This window comes from Gasterosteus aculeatus, chromosome 11, assembly GCF_964276395.1.
Source record: "Gasterosteus aculeatus chromosome 11, fGasAcu3.hap1.1, whole genome shotgun sequence".
Taxonomy (NCBI): domain Eukaryota; kingdom Metazoa; phylum Chordata; class Actinopteri; order Perciformes; family Gasterosteidae; genus Gasterosteus; species Gasterosteus aculeatus.
Window position 1 is genome coordinate 5,864,590 of NC_135699.1, and position 17,568 is coordinate 5,882,157.

At 48.5% G+C, this 17,568-nt stretch overlaps 2 protein-coding genes across 2 annotated transcripts; both read right to left on the minus strand.

Moving 5' to 3' along the window:
• Position 1: 1 nt before the first annotated feature.
• On the minus strand, positions 2 to 13,976 carry srebf2 (sterol regulatory element binding transcription factor 2). Its single transcript, XM_040191476.2, has 20 exons — positions 13,601 to 13,976; positions 9,563 to 9,957; positions 8,978 to 9,170; positions 8,600 to 8,757; positions 8,308 to 8,460; positions 7,921 to 8,202; positions 7,725 to 7,839; positions 7,506 to 7,651; positions 6,994 to 7,198; positions 6,736 to 6,911; positions 6,254 to 6,503; positions 5,914 to 6,083; positions 5,640 to 5,811; positions 5,111 to 5,228; positions 4,885 to 4,994; positions 4,306 to 4,438; positions 3,878 to 4,049; positions 3,195 to 3,371; positions 2,324 to 2,435; positions 2 to 2,069 (listed from the first exon to the last, which is right to left on the minus strand). The coding sequence occupies exons 1-20, from the start codon at positions 13,689 to 13,691 to the stop codon at positions 1,855 to 1,857; spliced, it is 3,543 nt and encodes a 1,180-aa protein (XP_040047410.2). The 5' UTR covers positions 13,692 to 13,976; the 3' UTR covers positions 2 to 1,854.
• Positions 13,977 to 14,576: 600 nt separating this feature from the next.
• LOC120828121 (uncharacterized) lies at positions 14,577 to 17,538 on the minus strand. The gene is made up of 2 exons (XM_040191484.2): positions 17,397 to 17,538; positions 14,577 to 16,971 (listed from the first exon to the last, which is right to left on the minus strand). Exon 2 carries the CDS (start codon positions 16,937 to 16,939, stop codon positions 14,987 to 14,989), a length of 1,953 nt encoding a protein of 650 aa, XP_040047418.2. The 5' UTR covers positions 16,940 to 16,971; positions 17,397 to 17,538; the 3' UTR covers positions 14,577 to 14,986.
• Between the last annotated feature and the right edge of the window lie 30 nt (positions 17,539 to 17,568).

A 17,568-nucleotide genomic window follows, 5' to 3' on the forward strand; every position in this document is an offset into this window, starting at 1 on the left:
GCACTGTCATGTGTTGTTTTATTACAAAACAAACATCAAAATGAAACACAGACTGACAAGTCAAACCATAAAACACAAAAGGGAAAGACAAAAAAATAAAACTATTGTAACATAACTAATGAAAGCCAAACCTCCAGGCCGCAGGTGGCTGTGTGAGCACTGCTCTCCTCTGCAAACATACCAAAATATATTCAGGACTCTTTCGGTTTCTAACCTACACCGTGGGCTCACGGTGTGTTTGAGTACATTTAAAGAAAGGGCGTCTAAAATGTCAGGATTATTGTTTGAATGTGGGTTTTGACCAAAATCGTCCTATTAAAGATTTTGTTTCTGATTCAAGGAGGCTTTTATTGATATAAAACATCATACCAGGACTCATATTAATCTTACATAACCGTTAAATAAGAAAAAACAGTGCACAGAAACAGGAATGACAGATGTGCGTGCTCGTGTGTACGTCAACATTTACAAATAAAAAGCTAATTGGACCAAGACCTCTCAAAACATACAACTCCTCCATCATTTCACATGTGATGAAACATAATAAAATAATTCTTTACATTACATAAAGGCCATTTTTCTTGAAAGCTTTACATCACATCCAAGAAATCCCATATGTCACCTTTATCACCACGTTCGGCCCCTTTTCACTCAGATATGTCCTGAAGTGATACGCCAACCAGCATCTAAAGCTTTTGACCATCACTGCTTGTGCGCTCGATGCACAGCAGTCACTTGTTGTTTGGATGGGTTTTTATTTCTGTTTTGAGGCCACCTCGTAAGACCACAGCAGGTGAGAGTTTGGTTAGAGTATCACTTTAGGGCAGCTGGTGAGCGCTCCTGCCAGGAAACGCTTACCCCTTTGACACGATACAGCGCTTTCTTTGATACCAGTGTCCTCTCAAGCAGAAGTAAGGACTTCCTGTTTAATCTACTCCGGTGTGTCTGCCTATGTACAACCTATATACACAATCACATTGGGAATTCAAATGCAATTAATTGAATATGGAATAGTATGAAGAAGCGTCTGTGTGTGTGTGTGTGTGTGTATCCTCTGATCCTTGTTAGAAAGAACAAAGCATGTCAGCAGCAGCGCTCTCTCTCTTTTGCACTCTCTGCAGCTGCAAACCAAATTCCTAAAGCAACTGTACTGATGCATCCTAGAGTGTAAGTAAAGCAGCTCAGCAAGGTTGTAGCAGAATGACGCTGCACTGGATTGAAGCGCCACTTCAAACGGTCACTTGTTTCATATTCAGTATAATTGACGCGGTGCTTCGGTACCCTTTTTTCACGAGGTGTGAGGTAGATAAGAAGAGACGCTAGTCAGCGCTGTGTGTTTAAAAGCGCGATAATCTATCCCTCTGCATGCTACACCACAGCCGGGCTCAAAAGGCCTCGGCCGTCTACTCTCAAACACTCCGGCACGCCCCGAATTGAAGCGTGCAAGCGCAATGACACTGCGTTATTGCAGCAATATCTCTGCCGTGTGCCAATAATGATTGTACAGCTCGGTGGCCTACAGCTTATCAATGCGTTGCTGTAATGCATTCATTTAAATCACTATCAGATAGTGATCCCTTTTCCCTTTGAGGCCTAGTTAACCTGATTTCCCTTGTTGTGAAGCGCTGTGAAGAATGAGCGAGGATACCGGCACGTTACTATTAATGACCAGAAGGGGGCGCGGTTGTGCAGCAACAGTGAAAGTAAGCGAAGAGGAATCAGCTGTCTGTGGGTGAGAAAAGTTTAACAGAAAAGTCTTGTGGATGAGTAGCCTAGTTTATATCTTTACGGAGTTTGTCGTATTGTGAGTAGCCCTAATACGTGCGTGTGTTCCATCTAGCAGTGTGTGTGTATTCAGGAGGCAGCGATGGTTGTGCCCCCGCTGAGGCGCAGCAGGATCTGCTGGCAGTCCTGCAGGGAGCGACGGTCTCCCACCCGCTCCAGGGTGCGCTTGGCCTCGGCCAGCAGGCGGGCGCGATGCCCGGGCGGGGTTAACAGCGGCATGGGCAGGTGGCGGCAGGCCAGCAGGATGGCGTGAGCCCTCTCGCGCTCCCCCAGGAGGCTCTCACCTTCAGACGGCAGCAAGGGGAGGGTGGGGGAAGGAGAACAGTAGAGTTCAGGGTCCATTGCTTTCTGGCGTGAATGTGTGTGTGTGCGATTACCTGTGAGTGAATACAAAGTTGTGTTGCTCTCTATGGCTTTTGAGAGTCATTTTTGCCATTAATAGTCAAGATGAACTATCATAGCAACGCATTGTGAACTTCCCCTCCTGAGTTTGAGTGTGAATACGAATCTGTAACCATGACGATTACGTCCACCTTACCGGCTGTGTAGGAGTTGTGCGTCCTGCGCCGGAGGTTGTGCTCCAGCAGCTGGTGTGTCCTTGTGGGGCTGGCTCCGGCCATCAGCCTCACCGTGGTCTCATGGAGAAACACCTGCAGAATAAAAAATATCACAAACACAGGAGAGCTGCAGTGATGGTCCTCAAGAATTTAAAGAGTTGGAGCGGAAACACATGGGTTTAATCCACGTATAACAAACAAGGAGGGGTATCATGTGAAGCACCTCGCAGCAGCTTGGGCACGGATTTCTCAGTGAGTTGTCGCTCTGCAGTTCTGTGTTCATGTGGTTCTTAAGAGACTCACACAAGACAAATGAGCAGCCCCCACTGTGAGAGGAGTAGTTGTTGAAGATCCTCTGGCCACAGTAATGACTCCTCCAATAGGTCTTACAAGTATGATTGATGATGTGTTACATTTTTGGAATTGTTGGAATGTATTTCTGCCGGTAGTAAGAGCTGGAGGGATCTTGATACAGTCAATGCAATATTCCCCGGACCAAGATTCCCAGCTGGTCCCAGCAGATCTCTGGGCTTACAATTGGTTTTTGTTCGCGTGCCGGAAACACATTGTGGGTATTTTTACTTTTTGAGGGTTGCCTGCTTGTAAATGTTGTATTTTTATACATTGTTTTTCTATTCTCTGGCTGAATTCTAGAAAGTGAAAACTAATACAAATCTAATATTTTGGTGAGGGCATTTATCCATTTTTTTCCATGCTAACAAACACATGAGCAATAAATGAACCAAATAAAGGAATATATCTCATCCGGCACTTGTTTTGTCACAGATTCTGACACCTTGTGTGTGTGTACACGGTTCTGTACTCTCTGACTGGATCCATTGAGGAATGCACCTTGTGTTGCGCTTGTCTGTAGCACTGTGTGAGCTTTCTGAGCGCGCTGAGGTCCCTCTGGAAACCAGCCAACTGGGATCCAGGAGCCGGGCCAGGTTCTCCATTACTGCTTCCTCCCCGCTGCCACAAACTGGTCCTCAAGGTCAGCAGAAGGTCACAGATCAGTAGCTCCACCCCCTTGAAAGGGAAGGAAGAGAAAAGATCAAAGCGCTGTTGGGTGCATCTACCATATGCATTAAAAAGAAGGATTTAATGTTTTCCATTTATAGTATTCTTTGGTTGACTGCAATTCAACTAGAACCCACCAAAACAGAACCATCATCATCACCAGTGGTTCTCCCCTTATAGTAAAAGGCAGCACGGAGATATTCACTGCCGTCTGGTGTGAAGTGGCAGGGTGTGCAGCTGGGTGCGTGCAGATTGGGGAGGCCTCTGTACTGCACTGCAGACACATTGCACTCGGCTTTAAGGACCATGCAATGCAACTACAATGCACCACAGCCACCTCCTGGCACCCGCACAGCCCCGCGTTAGCCTGTCCCCATCTGAGACACTCCTCAGTGTGTGTGCATGCATCAGAGTTAGACAGGTGCAAGACAGCAGACGAGATGTAAACCGGCGCTCTGACCACAGACCCAGAGCAGAGTTCGGGGAAATAAGGGGCGCTGCCGGGGACACATTACCTTGTTCAGCCAGTTCCCGGTCTGGGCGACCGGCACGGAGATGCTGGAGCGCAGGTAGCCGCTGGCTCTGTCACAGTGGGACAGGTAGGCTAACGCCCCCTCTCCCTTCACAGGAGGCAGGCTCATCTGGACAGCTTTGCAGAGCAGCAGCACAGCCTTTGGCAGAGGGTGGCTGAACCAGAGTAGAGGACAGTGAGGACGGCTAGTGTGGCTTCTCTACACCAAAGATAAATGCTTGATTGTCTTTATTACCGTCCTTCAGTTTGAAATCTACACAGGTTAGAGAAGGTTTGAATATGACCAAGTCAAGACTAATTAGAGCTGAAAAGTTTGCTGCAATACTCAACAATTTGGAGAATTAAATACTGTATTGTTGGGTTGGAGGTTGCGTTTTGTCACATGAAGACAGAAGATTTTTCTTTACTTACTCAAGAGTGTGTAGAGCCCTCGGCATCCTCTCTGCTTCCACCAACAGTGACCTCACAGCGACATCATCGCCCTGCAGCCAATGCACGGTGGCCTTCAGGACCAGAGCCCACCAACGGCTCACCGGGTCTCCCACTGGCAGGAAGGAAGAGGGAAAGATGATATGATGCTTGAGACCCCGTCTTTGAGTCTTTGCTACGCATCTCCTGCAGGTTCAAAAGCTGCATGTGTGCGATTATATAAAAAGGCTTTGCGTGCACAATGTCTGTGTGAAGAAAAAAATGTATCAATGAACATGTTGCTAATTAACATCCTTTCAACAGATTGTCAATGTGTTCTTATGCATTGCAAGTGTTATCTGTGATAATCCGATAAAAGATGAATCCCCAAAGCCAAAATGGTTATCAGTGCATGATACAGGAAATCCATTCATGCTGACGGTAATAACTCTGATGGCTATCTGATTAATGAGCGCTAATGAAAAACAGAAGCCCCCCCCCATTCTGCACTCAAAAAGCATCAGCATGTGATTCATGCTTTATCGTGACTGGACATGGTGGTTCTCCTCATGCTATTCATACCCGGAGTGGTGGTGTGATTGGGAGGAGTCGAGAAGGGGGGCGGAGGGGACGGAGAGTCCTCTGTACAGCTGTTTAACAATTGGAGGAACTCCAGGGCGTTGGAGAACTCCCTGAAAAGAGACAGAAAAAAGAAAAAAAAGAAAGAAAGAGAAGAGAAGAGATCCTTGGGTGAGTCATTAATTCACATCCATCTGGTAGAACCGCTGCTGGTGCGGCTCCGCCTTACCCAGAGTCACTGTTGCGTTTGCCCGCGTCAGAGTCGCTCTGCGGCTGGATGAGAGTGTGAACGGCTCTCTCCAAAAGCTTCCTGCAGAAACAGCGGTGCAGCTGGGCGATGGGGTCCGCTGGGGTAAGAGCCACAAGGAAGGGAACCGAGGTGAAAAGTGACATCGTAGCGTTTCTTTAACATTGAATTGACAAACAAATAGTATTAACAATATTTACTACATGGTCCATAAATAGCTGGAGTAATACTCCAGACCCAATTAAATATTAAAATATTTTAATTCCTTTCATAGAAAGTTATTCCAGCAACAGGAGTTGCTTTAAAAGGAGAAACTTAAAAAGCATGAATTTATCTGGTCTTATAAATTATGAAACAAAAATAAATTAATTAAAAAAAGAATCTTTATTGGACTGTAATTGAGTTCAAATGAAATATTTTAATTAAAAAAAGACTAAAGTAAAGAACAAACGAATGGCAGAAATACATGCCGGTAAATAGACTACGGTGTATTTGTGTATTCATGTCATACTTGGTTCTCTCTGAGACGTGTACACCCCGTCGCTGCTCTCGGACTTCACCGACCAATCACAACTCAGGAAGAACTGCCTGCCCAAAGGCGTGAAGAGCCAGCGCAGGCAGTCGGGGATTGGCCTGGTCTCTGATTGGCTGGCCACACTCTCCGCGCAACTCAACAGGTAACCCTGAGAAACAAACACAAAAAAATAAAAATGCTGAGGATGGAAAGAAAACTTGAGAGATACCGTTGAAATAGTGACGGACAGTTGACCATGTGACCGACTCACAGGCAGACAGGAGAGGTGGTGGCCCAGCACGGTGCGCAGGGCTGTTGCTGCAGTGACGTAGATCTGGGTGAGCTGGGCGGGGGCCATCTTGCCCTGGGCGCTCTGGCTAAGGTTGACCGCGCTGAGAGACACGGATAAAGCCCAGAGGCTGTTACGCTGAGGCAGCTTTCCTACAGAGAGGGAAAGAGAGAACAGACACTGTATCATTGTGTTTGATTCTTCATATGGTGTCAAAGTGAAAAGAAAAGGTCCAATATCGATTTGTTGAATTGATACGAGCGTGGCGTCATTTATTTAAACCCTGCCTGTGTACAGTGTGGTCTTTGGTCCCAACGCTCACCCGTGAGCTGCAGCTGGCTCAGCCGGTGGTAAACCAGCGCTGCGTCCTTGGCGCTGGTCTTTGACTCTTCCCCCTCGTGCTTCCCGCCGACCTGATGCACCAGCCAACCCAGAGGGGTCGGCCGATGCAAGGCGTAGCGAATGAGGTTCCAGGAGAGCGAGCAGACCAGGTCCAGGGTGGTCGAGGGAAGCGCTCGGGTCAAGACGGACAGGCAGGTCTCTAAACTGCCCATCGCCGCTGTATAGTCCCCCTGCGGGAGAGAGGAGAGGAACAAAGGGTGAGCTAAATCAGTCAGGGAAGAGTGAGAGGAAAGGCTAAAAATAAAACAGAGAACACGCAGGCTCAACGGAGACATCGCCAAAAAGAATAAAAGCCAATCAAACGGGTGAACGGATCTTCAGTAAATATCAATAACCTTCCAAGTGGTTTTACTTGGCTTGTTTAAGACTAAACTTCTGACTCCAGGCCTCGTCTGCACTCACCCTGTTGAGATGCAGGTCTGCTTGTCTCCGATGCCTCCAGAAGGACACAGATTTCGGGGAGTGAAGGGGTGTGACGGGCTCCCACAGGTAGAGCACCCTGACACAACCCCACACGGCTCCCACGCCGCTCAGCACCCACACCATCACCCACGGCAACAGGCACCGCAGCCAGGAAGCTGGAGGAGATGAAACATGCCGAAAGTTGTTAGAACACTTTACAACCAAGTAGCTCCGCCGCGTCACCGATTGAATGCTCACCGAAGTCCTGTGTGTGAGTCGGGAACCAGACGAGCGTTCTAGACGGCCCGTGGCCCCCGGACAGGCTGGGGCTCCCCGAGGCGTCAGAGCCCAACAAAGAGGGCAGCGGGTTCAGGGACAGGCAGAAGAAGGTCAGGGCGCAGAGGAGCAGTCGAGAGCGATCCATCACTCCAACCGAGGGGGGAGAGTCTGGCTCTATCTTCATCTGACGGGGGCGTTGAGAGAGAATCAATCAGATCAGAATCAATAACGTCACATACAATAGCACGGGGGAAATTCACACTATGAACCTGAAGTAATGATGGTGTGATAATTATGGCCGTGACATTTTAGTAATCTAGAATTTGAATATTACTTTGAGACCTAAAAAGTATGGTTTGTGTGAGAACTGTTATTTTAAATTTTATTTTTTCTTTCAACATTAAAATTCAGATGTTCAGAATAAATTCTAAATGTAGTAAAATAAAAATTAAGTAATCCATCAAATCCGCCACGTCCTTAAAGACTGTTACCTGCTCGTGATCCAGCAAGGGGCTGCCGGGCTCTGAGTCAACAGAGTAAGGGGAGAACTGCGGAGGGGAACCAGAGTCCGAGGCCGGAGGAGACATCATCACTATTTCCTCTTTGAGCTCCATGTCCTCAGACAGAATCACTGTCTCTGAAACAGAGAGGGGGACTCAGTGGAATCTCAAGTTGCTTCAGATCAGACTTCACTAAACGTAAACACTTACTGTTCTTCTGGTTGCCCATCTTCAGGGCCAGGTTCTCCTGCCGTAGTTTGTGGTTAACCTGCTGCAGGTATTTGATGTAGTCAATAGCCTTCTTCAGCACTCCTGACTTGTGTATCTGTAAAGGAGTAAATTTGAGGATCCAACTCTCAAGTCCATTCATTTACAAATACAGAATGACTCTCCCGGGTGGGCTAACCTTCGCGTCATTGCCCATGACCAGGTCTCTGAGCTCCACGATCTTGTCGTTGATGGAGGAGCGATACCTCTTCTCGATGATGTTGTGCGTCGTCCTCCTCTCGCCTTCCTTCACCACCCCTCCCGGGCCTATTACTCCTCCCACCATCTGGCCTTGATCCACGTTCGATCTGACCATGTGTGCGCCGTGAGCGGTGCCTGGCTGCAGCTGCTTGATCGGCATCTTGTCTCCTCCTCCCATCATCATGGGGACGGTGGTGAGGATGTTGCTGCTCATCAAAGTCTGGAGACAGAAATCAGCGCTGCGGTCGTCAGTGTGGGGAAACTAAAACACGGCCATCAATGACAACGAAACAGTGATATCCAATCGTTCAGGTTCGCCGAGTACCGGAACTTGCAGAGCTGTGTTCTGGATGGGCGTGGTGAAGTTGGCGATGCCTGCAGGGCTCTGCATGGTAGACAGCACCTGCGTGCCGTCTGGTTTCAGGGTTGTGAGAACCAGTGAATCAGTCTTCAGGATCTGAGGCTGCTGGACGAGAACCTGACGGAAGCGTTCATGTTTGTTTACAAGGAGTTTAAAAGATCAAAACAGATCCTGGATGAGCTTTTTTCAGAAAGTGTTCTGCCGGTTATAATCTGCTAATCATCAATACACCGCTGTCCACTGCGAGCTTACGCACAGGAACCTGCTGCATCTGCTGCTGCATAGTGTGGACTGTGGCGGGCGAGGACAGCGTCTGGATGGTCTGACCGGTTGGGGTGAGAACACGCTGGTGCTGAATGGTCATCGGCTGCAGCTGCGGTGACGTCATAATGCTCTGCATCTGTGGTTGGAGGACTGCGAATGGGAGACAAGATGGTGGTTGATTCGGTCGGTAAAATTGAAAACACACTGCGGAACGTGAGAGTAAACCATATTATAACGACGTGTAACCATAAAGAGAAACTGTAATGCACAGTAAATACAACCAGTATTCTCCTGTGTGTTTCTCATACTTCATCAAAAAGCAATCTCAAAACGTTCAGCAGAACGGCCTCCTATTCCTCTCTTTGGTTACCTTGGAAACTAGAGCCTGGGCTCTGGTGGCAGATGACCGGGCTCTGGATGAAACGGGACTGCCCGCCGTTGGAGGCAATCATCACCGTTTGGGCCGCTTGGGTCTGGATGGGCATCCCCGTCTGGCAGTGGGTCTGAACCAGGGTGTGGACCGGGAAGCTCTGGGTCTGCATGGCGATCCCCTGGGCGTGCAACTGCATGCAGGGAAAACAAATATAAACACGCATTCCAGTGTACCAGGAAAAAAAGTATTTTTACTCAAGACAATAAACTATATCGGTCAGACTGACGCTGGTCTGCTGAGACGGGCTTTGTTTGGATTACTGAGCTGGATATTATATTTTACAGTCCGTCAGTACTATGGTTATTTTTGTCTCCTGTCAGCAGAAGCTTTTTTTTGGTATGGATGGCCAAATAACTGAAAAGGGAATTCACAAAACAGAAAATCCCTTTCAATTATTTTCAGCAGGAGATGCAGGCGCCTTGAAACAACGTTGCATGAGAACCAGCTCACTATCACCACCAGTAACACGATCAAAAATGATGAGTCAACTACTTGGTGGGGGGGGGAGGGGGCAGTAGATACCTGGATGGCGGGCTGGGTTGTGTGTTGGGGCTGGGGCTGGATGGGCTGGACCAGCTGAGGCCGCGGCTGGAGGAGCGGGGGGCTGCGGGTCACCTGCTGCTGCACCGCGGGGGCGGCCGAGGGCGAGGGAGCCTGTCCGGGGGTGAGGGGAGGGGTGAGGGGCATCGACTGGGGAGACAGCGTGCGGGGGCTGACCAGGCTGACCGTGGAGCTCTGGTAGACAGCGGCGGCTGGCGTTTTGGGGGTCGGAGGAGTTGGAGGTGTCTGGACGGCAGGGCGCGGCGCTGGGGTGGCGGCGGCGGCGGCAGCGCTCTGCGCGGAGCTCGCCATGGCCATCTGGTCCTCAAACAAGTCCGGGAAGTCCTCCGCCTGGTTGCTGACAAACTGCAGCATCTCTGAGGAGACAACACGGACTCTTCAATGACGTTGGAAAACGTTAATATACAACAAAATAATAGATGAATTTGAATTATTTAACACATTGCTCACAATTAGTTGACTTCATTTGAGCTTAGGCCTTACACACACACACACACACACACACACACACACACACACACACACACACACGCGCACACACACACACACACACTCTATATTACAGTACCAGGAAGATAATAATCTATACAGGGCCCCCCCCCTCAAGTTTACAGCCCTAATATAATGGCAGGGGAAACACTGCAATACACTATATCACTTTCCCAAGTGTCCATGAAAAGAACTCTTTGATTGAAACTCTACATCCGTATGTGGTTTACTGCCGACAGATAAGATGAGTAAAGCCAAAGTATTTGGCCTTGAGTTGGCACACACACACACACACACACACACACACACACACACACACACACACACACACACACACACACACAAACAAAGTCGCTACTGTTTGAACCGTTTTTTTACCTTGAAAAAGAGTGTCGTGTACGCACTGATGGCCACGAAACAAGAAGACTGACGACCATGAAATAAGAAGACTGATGGCCATGAAATAAGAAGACTGATGGCCATGAAACAAGAAGACTGATGGCCATGAAATAAGAAGACTGATGGCCATGAAACAAGAAGACTGATGGCCATGAAATAAGAAGACTGATGGCCATGAAACAGGACGGCATCGGGCACTTTGATAAAGAGTAAACCAACACAGAGAGACCTGACGGATGGAGGGCACAACGAGGATGATTGACTTTGCTCCTGTTGTGTCAAACGTTGGTGCACAAACCCCATCTAGTAGGGGTTGATACATTGTTCCCAACATACAGTAGTAATAAAATAAAAATAAAACATATTTAAGATGCTTTGATGGCCAAGTCATCCAAATGTAGGATGTTGGGTTCTGTAAAATGACAATAAACTCAGTTTATATTGTTGCCCACCAGAAATCACTTCCTCATTAATGTTGAGTTTCTGTAATTGATTTATGATTAAGGAAATCCATTTCAATATGTTTTTTAGGCTTCAAGCAAGCCCAGAATGTCAGACACAGATCCCTTAATATTTAGTCCACCATCATTGATTTAAACATGCTGGTAATTATGTTGAAAAACGAAGCACTTTTGTCTATTTAATTCTGTAACTCTACGGAGTATATTGTTTGTAAATGGAGTTCCACCTAAAACTAAAATGACAAATAATATAAAACTATGCATTCAATGATTATCTCTTTAACTTTGTTTGTTAAGGTCTCTCTAATGTCTTGTACGCTGTTCATAGTCTCCCAGGACTTTGGTACTTGTACAAACATTCGATGAATGTTCTGGTCTCCATATGGTGGAAGCTGCTGTGACTGATTCTCATCACTGATAGTATTCAGTGCGCTCGGGTTCATCCATCAGGGTCAATGAGGTGTCAATAAACAGTGTTCAGCCTTGAACTTAGTACCTTGAACTTGGTCTCACTGTTCAGCGGAGCGAGACCAGACAACCCGACAGAACAAGTCTACGGATCGTTTCAGAGTGAAATGATATCCCCCATTACCCTCATTGACGGGGACTTTCCTAATATTCTAAGTGGGAAGATTAACTGTAGATAAACCATAGTCAGAGATACAGGACGTCACAGGGCCAAGAGGCCCAAACCGCCCGTTTGACGCTACGGTGCAGTTTAACAATGAGTCCTCGAACATGTAGACGTTATTTCTAATCACTGCGGTACTTTGTGATGATGTCATTCATTAGAGGCAAGGAGTGGCAGTCTGGAATATTTTAGGAACTTGTCCACACAGAATAGTTTCATAGAGCGGTGACACATGCTGATAAAAGAACAAAGACATTTTGTCATCTCTTATTTCGGTGTGATCGATTTGATGGCAGAAAAGATCTATGAAGCTTAAGAGTTAACAGTGGACAAAAACAACAACAACACCTCTCCCAGCAACCGAGGCCAACTTCCTGTCGCCTTCCGCTCGTCACTTGTTGCATTTTTATATAGTGCATAAAGCAATAAAGGTGTTCTCATCCGCACACAGAGCCGCCTGTCTCCGTTGGTACATAATGTCCGGACTATAAAATACGTCAATCGAAGAGGGTCACAAAAAATGTCAGGGGGGTGTCTGGGGCCTCAGAGCTTCACACATGCACACAGAGGGCAAATCCCTCAGCGGGGGGGGGGGGGGGGGGACAGTCTCCTTGGTTGCTAGACGCAGAGAAAATACGTTATATAATCAGAGCTGCGGTTGCTGAGAGAATAATTGGGAGAGGAGGAATGCTCTGGATGGATACAAGGGTCAACTGCATGAGCCTGTACAGGGGCCTCTGAGACCTTACACTCCATGAACATGGCTCAACAGAAGCCAGCGCACACGCTAATAATCAGACCCACCGCTGAAGATTTGAAGGTGGCTGGGATGCATTTTAATTTGAATGATAAAAAGCAAAACAACATATTCTGCAACGTATGTTTAAGGACGATGGTGCCTGCAATTTCTGTAACGAGGGTCCGTATTTCTGCTCAGCCTGAACTTATCAATCAGACCGGAGAGGGAAGAGTGAAGAAACTCAAGTGAGGGAGGGCCGTCTTTGTTGCAGCTTGCCTGTGAATTCATCAGTCAGCCCTCAGTTGTCTCTCTTTCTCACCCAGTCACAATCTGCACCTTGCTGTCACACAATTATTATGTCTGACTACACAAGTGTGGCCGAGGTCTCTGCTACCTCTGTCCGAGGGCCCTGATGAGAAAAGAGAATCACTGACCTGAACGAAAAGGCTGGATTAGGTTCTGGAACTGCATTAGCTTGTGTGCAGCAAGTATTATTATTGGTCACATTATATGGTTAAATTAGTGGTATAAACCAACTGCTGTGCCAACTAGCTGGCAAGAAGACCGGATTCTACCTCCGAAAAGAGCTCATCTTTAACACACACACACACACGTCCAGTCTGGTGATTTGTTATTCAGTACATTTCCACCCTAATGGGAATCTGGTGACTCCGCAGTGGACCAGCGTTATACCAGAAGCCCGGTCCTTTCAACGGCTGCCAAAGGGCGAAACTTGTTTTGTTAAAGAGAGAGAGGGACCAGGGGATGCTGTCCCCTGAGGGCCCGGCTACAGCGCGCACACTGGATCTTTACACAGATGTTGTGCCACTAACTCATCTCTTGACGCCTCTGCAGATTATTATTATGTTTGGGGGAAAAAAAGATGCTGAAGAAAGTTCTTCATTTAATACCACCAAAAGCATAATTCCTAACATAAAGGTCATAGTTTAAATCTCAATGGTTCAGGTTATAGGTCAGGTCGAGCCCAGCTGATGGATGGATGACACCCACCTCCGACCGAAAACAACACCTACAACCCGACACATCCATGTTTCCACTTAGCAGAGGATGCGCTTGTATTTGCAATGTGCTTTTGGTCCGGAACAAATCTTGCTGATCCAAGTATGAAGACACATTCATCACTGAACTTTTTCCTCATTTACAGGAAGTGATCATGCTGAACTTCCCCTGTGGCCCGCGCTGCACAGAGAGACTCGCGAAGCCTTCATTCAAACTTCGTTCGCACTGACTGACACGTTATCAGGGACACAACTACTCACCGTCGATGTCCCCCAGAGTGAATTCGTCTCCGAGTTCGGCTAAAGTCGGGTCCATGTTGTCCATGGTGGAGATGTACTCTCCGGTGTCCATCGTGTCCTTTCGCCCCTCGGCTCCCCGGCTGTCACCGCAGGGACGCGGGAGGGGGGAGAATACACAAGACCGGTGGGCTGTTCTGTGGCGTTCAGCGACGCCCACAACACCTGCAACTAACCGAGAGGACAACTCTTGTTCGCAACGACCGTGAGACAAGGCGGACGCCTCAAGGGAGGCAGACGACGACGTCGATAAACCAGTTCACGCCGATGTACGGTTAAGTCGTCGCCATCTTGTTTTACGCTGATTACGTCATTCACAAACAGACTCTGAGGCTGAAGGCGGGCGCTCATTGGTCGAAGCCAAGCTGTTGTTGTCATGAGACCAGTCGTCATCGTCCAATGAAAGGGTCGCATTCGCCGTGGTCTGATAGTACGTCATCCATCAGACGCTTCCGTGTCATTTGAATAAACCGCGCCCCCTATCTTCATGAATAGAAGTGGTGCTCATTAGACAAATAAAGCACATTTCGAGTAGTGTTAAAAATACATGAATCAGTAGATAACAATAAATAAGTATTGCCCTGATAAGATAACAATTAAAGCACACAAAACATGAAATGCATTCACTGAAAGAAGAAACACTTTTTTACTTTTAATTGTTTATTTCACTGCAGCAAAGTTAACACTGAGCTGTTAACACATTGACAGTGTTGGTTGAAATCTTGTTTCTCAAAACTTGAGTCAATACCTAATGTATTACATATACAGGATGTGAAACACTGCAAGGCAACCAACCACTTTCATCTGTAAGTACAAACACTTTTTTTACACAGCTAAATGTCTTATTTGAGTGATCCTCTTTTAGAAAGGACAAAGGGTGAAATTGTAAAGCTTCATGAAATCAATATCATCCGATTGACTGAACACACACAGCCGAACTCTGTGACCGACATTTGTCAGCCTATTTCAGTTAGTCATTTTATTTGTATAATGGGTGTGAAGGGTTGTGTTCAAAACCAACGAGCCGTGAGACGAATAACAACTGCATAAAAATTGATTCAGACAAAAATGTGATTGTCTTCATTAGTCAGCCCACACAACATTGTAAATGTCCCTGAAGCGGTTCATCAGGCTCAAACACTTCAAACCAATATTCTGCAATTACAAATTCTGCTCTCTCTCTCATCTATTGTAATTTGTGATTGAATATTTGAGGTGGTTCGCATTTCTGTGGCAAAGTCATAACTCCCGCTGCTACAGAGTGTTGAGTCTAATACGTTATTAGAAGGCCGGGGCCAAAAATAGCAATGATGATCTCATCCTCCGTGTGACGACTGGGGTTGACCTCATTCATTTGTTCCAGTAGACCTCGTACGACTTCTTCTCCGAGTAACTGGCTTCTGTTGTTCCTGTGCCACATCTTATTCTTTCCTTCACCACCTTCACCACCAGACCACCAGCCAGAGCAATGCCTGCTGCAGCCTTGCCTATGTCAGCAACTGCAGTCAGGATGCGTGACGATACCGCCACGCTGCCCCAGGGATCTGACACCACCCTGCTGGCCACCGACGCCACACACGGCCCTGTTAGGCCACACCCAGCAGCCAGTGGGACATTGGCAGCCATCTCCTGAGCCAGGGCTCCTGCGGCTGCAGCACACGGAGGAGTCCCCGTACCTGCAGCTACACTCCCTACAGCGGCCATCGCGTGCGGCCCTGCAACTGAGGATAAACTGCTCTGAGCGACAGAGGCCTTTGCTACTGCCGCTGAGGCAGTTTCGGCTCCGCAAAGGGCCGCCGTGCTGAACGCTGCTCCCTCCATGGCTGCGCTTAAAGCGGCCCCGGCTCCCATGGTGCCTCCCACACCTGCGGCCACTCCAACTGCAGAGGCCCCAATGAGACTAACCTGCCCCAGGGCATCCAGAGCACCCTCCCTGGGACTTACAGCCTCAGCACCAACAATGGCCCCGACGGAACCGCCCAAAACTCCTCCCGTTGCCGCGCCCAGAGCCACCGCGGTTTTCCCCGAAGCGGCCGCCACGATCGCCCCCACGGCTTTCCCCACACCGGTGCCTCCCGCTACGGACATCCCGGCGAACTGACTCGCAGCGAAACCGACTGAGCTCCCAACCAAAGATGCCCCGGCTGAGGCGGCCAAGGGGGCGACTGCCCCAAACAATGCCCCCACGGCCATGCCGGTGGCTCCAGCTGCAACCAGGGTCTTAATTCTCTGCAGCACATCGGCGGACAGCGCAGCCTCCCTCCTCATGCGAGTTAAGGACGAGCGGATGGACTGCCGCCTGCTCGCCGCCCTGCGCCTGCCTCTGAACTTGTCCCTCAGGAAGCTGAAGGCGTTGCCTCCGCTCTCCTCTGTCCACCTCTCCACCCTGAAATCCTCATCATTATCTCGCTCAACCTCCCTCCTCCTGCCCCCTTCTGACCCTCTATCGGTGTTTGCTGCTCTCGACTCAAAGTCGCGCTTTCTTCGCTTTGACAGTTTAGCTTCTTCCTCCCTGCTGCCATAGTTTCTCTCTCGTTCCTCCCCCTCTGCCTGCCCGCGGTCACTTAACATCCTCTTCTGCTCCTCCCTGATGGCAGTCTCTGCTGCCAAAAACATGCCATTGGTGTAAAACCCTTCTCTAGTATGCTTCGCCATCTTGTCCACCTTCATTAGGAGTTCTTTAACCTGCACCGAGTTACTGGAGTCTTTGTTGTTAAGCACGTGGTACCTGCCCCCACACCTGTCAATCAAAGCCTTCAGCCCAGCAGGTGCAGTCTGCCACAGATAATCCTCAATCCCGATACCTTCCAGGTCGTCACCTCGGGTAAAAAGAACCACTGTGTGGTGATGGAGTGCATCCTCCCCAAATATCTTGGTCAACTCGCAGGCAGCCTGGTTCTCATTGTCTGTGTAGCGACCGATCGGCACCACCAGGAGGAAAGCGTGTGGCCCGGGTGCAGAGAGACACACACATTTGGCAACTTCTGCATGGATCTGTTCCTCACTCAGGTGAGTGTCCCCGAACCCCGGCATGTCGACCACCGTGATTCTCCTCGTCCTCCTCCTCCGTGTGGCGGCGCTCTGTCCATCCTCCTCAGCATCCTCTTCCTCTGCCAGCTCGGAGCTTCCAAGCTGGCAAATCTGGGTGACTGAGCTCGCACTGATCTGTGACAGGAACTCCCACCGGCCCAGGATGGTGTTTCCAGAAGCACTCTTGCCGGAGCCGGTCTTTCCGACGAGGACCAGCCGGAGTTCTTCAGCGCATCTGGCGTCACAGTCTTTTCCTCCCTTCTCACCCTCCATATCCAATGCTTGTCTCTTCTCTTCCCGATCGCCTGGTGGAGAAAGTGCACAAGGGAGAGTTTCTGTAGCATACGCTAATGACAATGCACGCGAAACACACGGGCCGGGGGACTAGAATGGTCCCCGTTAGGAAGGACGCTTCTGGACAGAAACAAAACGTTTCAACCGAATAGGTGACGTTGGATAACGGTTAGCTCTAGCGTTAGCTACGAGCTGCGTAGCGAAGTCAGCTGTTGTGTTCATGAATCAAATGTCACCAAATATTAACAAACCTTTATCCCGGAATCAAACATCAAATGTAATGATCAAGTTTAACCCAAAATACAGCCCTGTAACCACTGCTATTCATTAGAGGTCGAAGCTAACGTTAGCGTTTGTAAACATTAACAAGCTAGCCGTGGCAAGTTAATACTTTAAAACGAAAAGGGCAACAGTGACGACTAGAGATGAACCTTACCAGAGATCTGGACCTTATAATGGAGGTCGGTTCTTCTCTGCGTTAAAGCTATATCTTGGTGTTCCTCTGAGTGTGGCTACAGAGACCTGTTAGCTAAGTTAAGGTCACATGTTGAGGTGGTCTGATCAAACATAAACATAAACGTTGGACTTTGGTTGCAGTCAGTCCGGTG

Bases quoted from the DNA above. Each gene is read 5' to 3' on its own strand.
- srebf2 (XM_040191476.2), bottom strand. From the start codon at position 13,691: ATGGACACCGGAGAGTACATCTCCACCATGGACAACATGGACCCGACT. The intron at 9,171-9,562 runs GTATCTACTGCC...CCCTGCATGCAG, and splicing joins CAACCCAGCCCGCCATCCAG to TTGCACGCCCAGGGGATCGC. The intron at 7,840-7,920 runs GTTAGCCCACCC...ACTCCTTTACAG, and splicing joins TCATGGGCAATGACGCGAAG to ATACACAAGTCAGGAGTGCT.
- LOC120828121 (XM_040191484.2), bottom strand. From the start codon at position 16,939: ATGGAGGGTGAGAAGGGAGGAAAAGACTGTGACGCCAGATGCGCTGAA.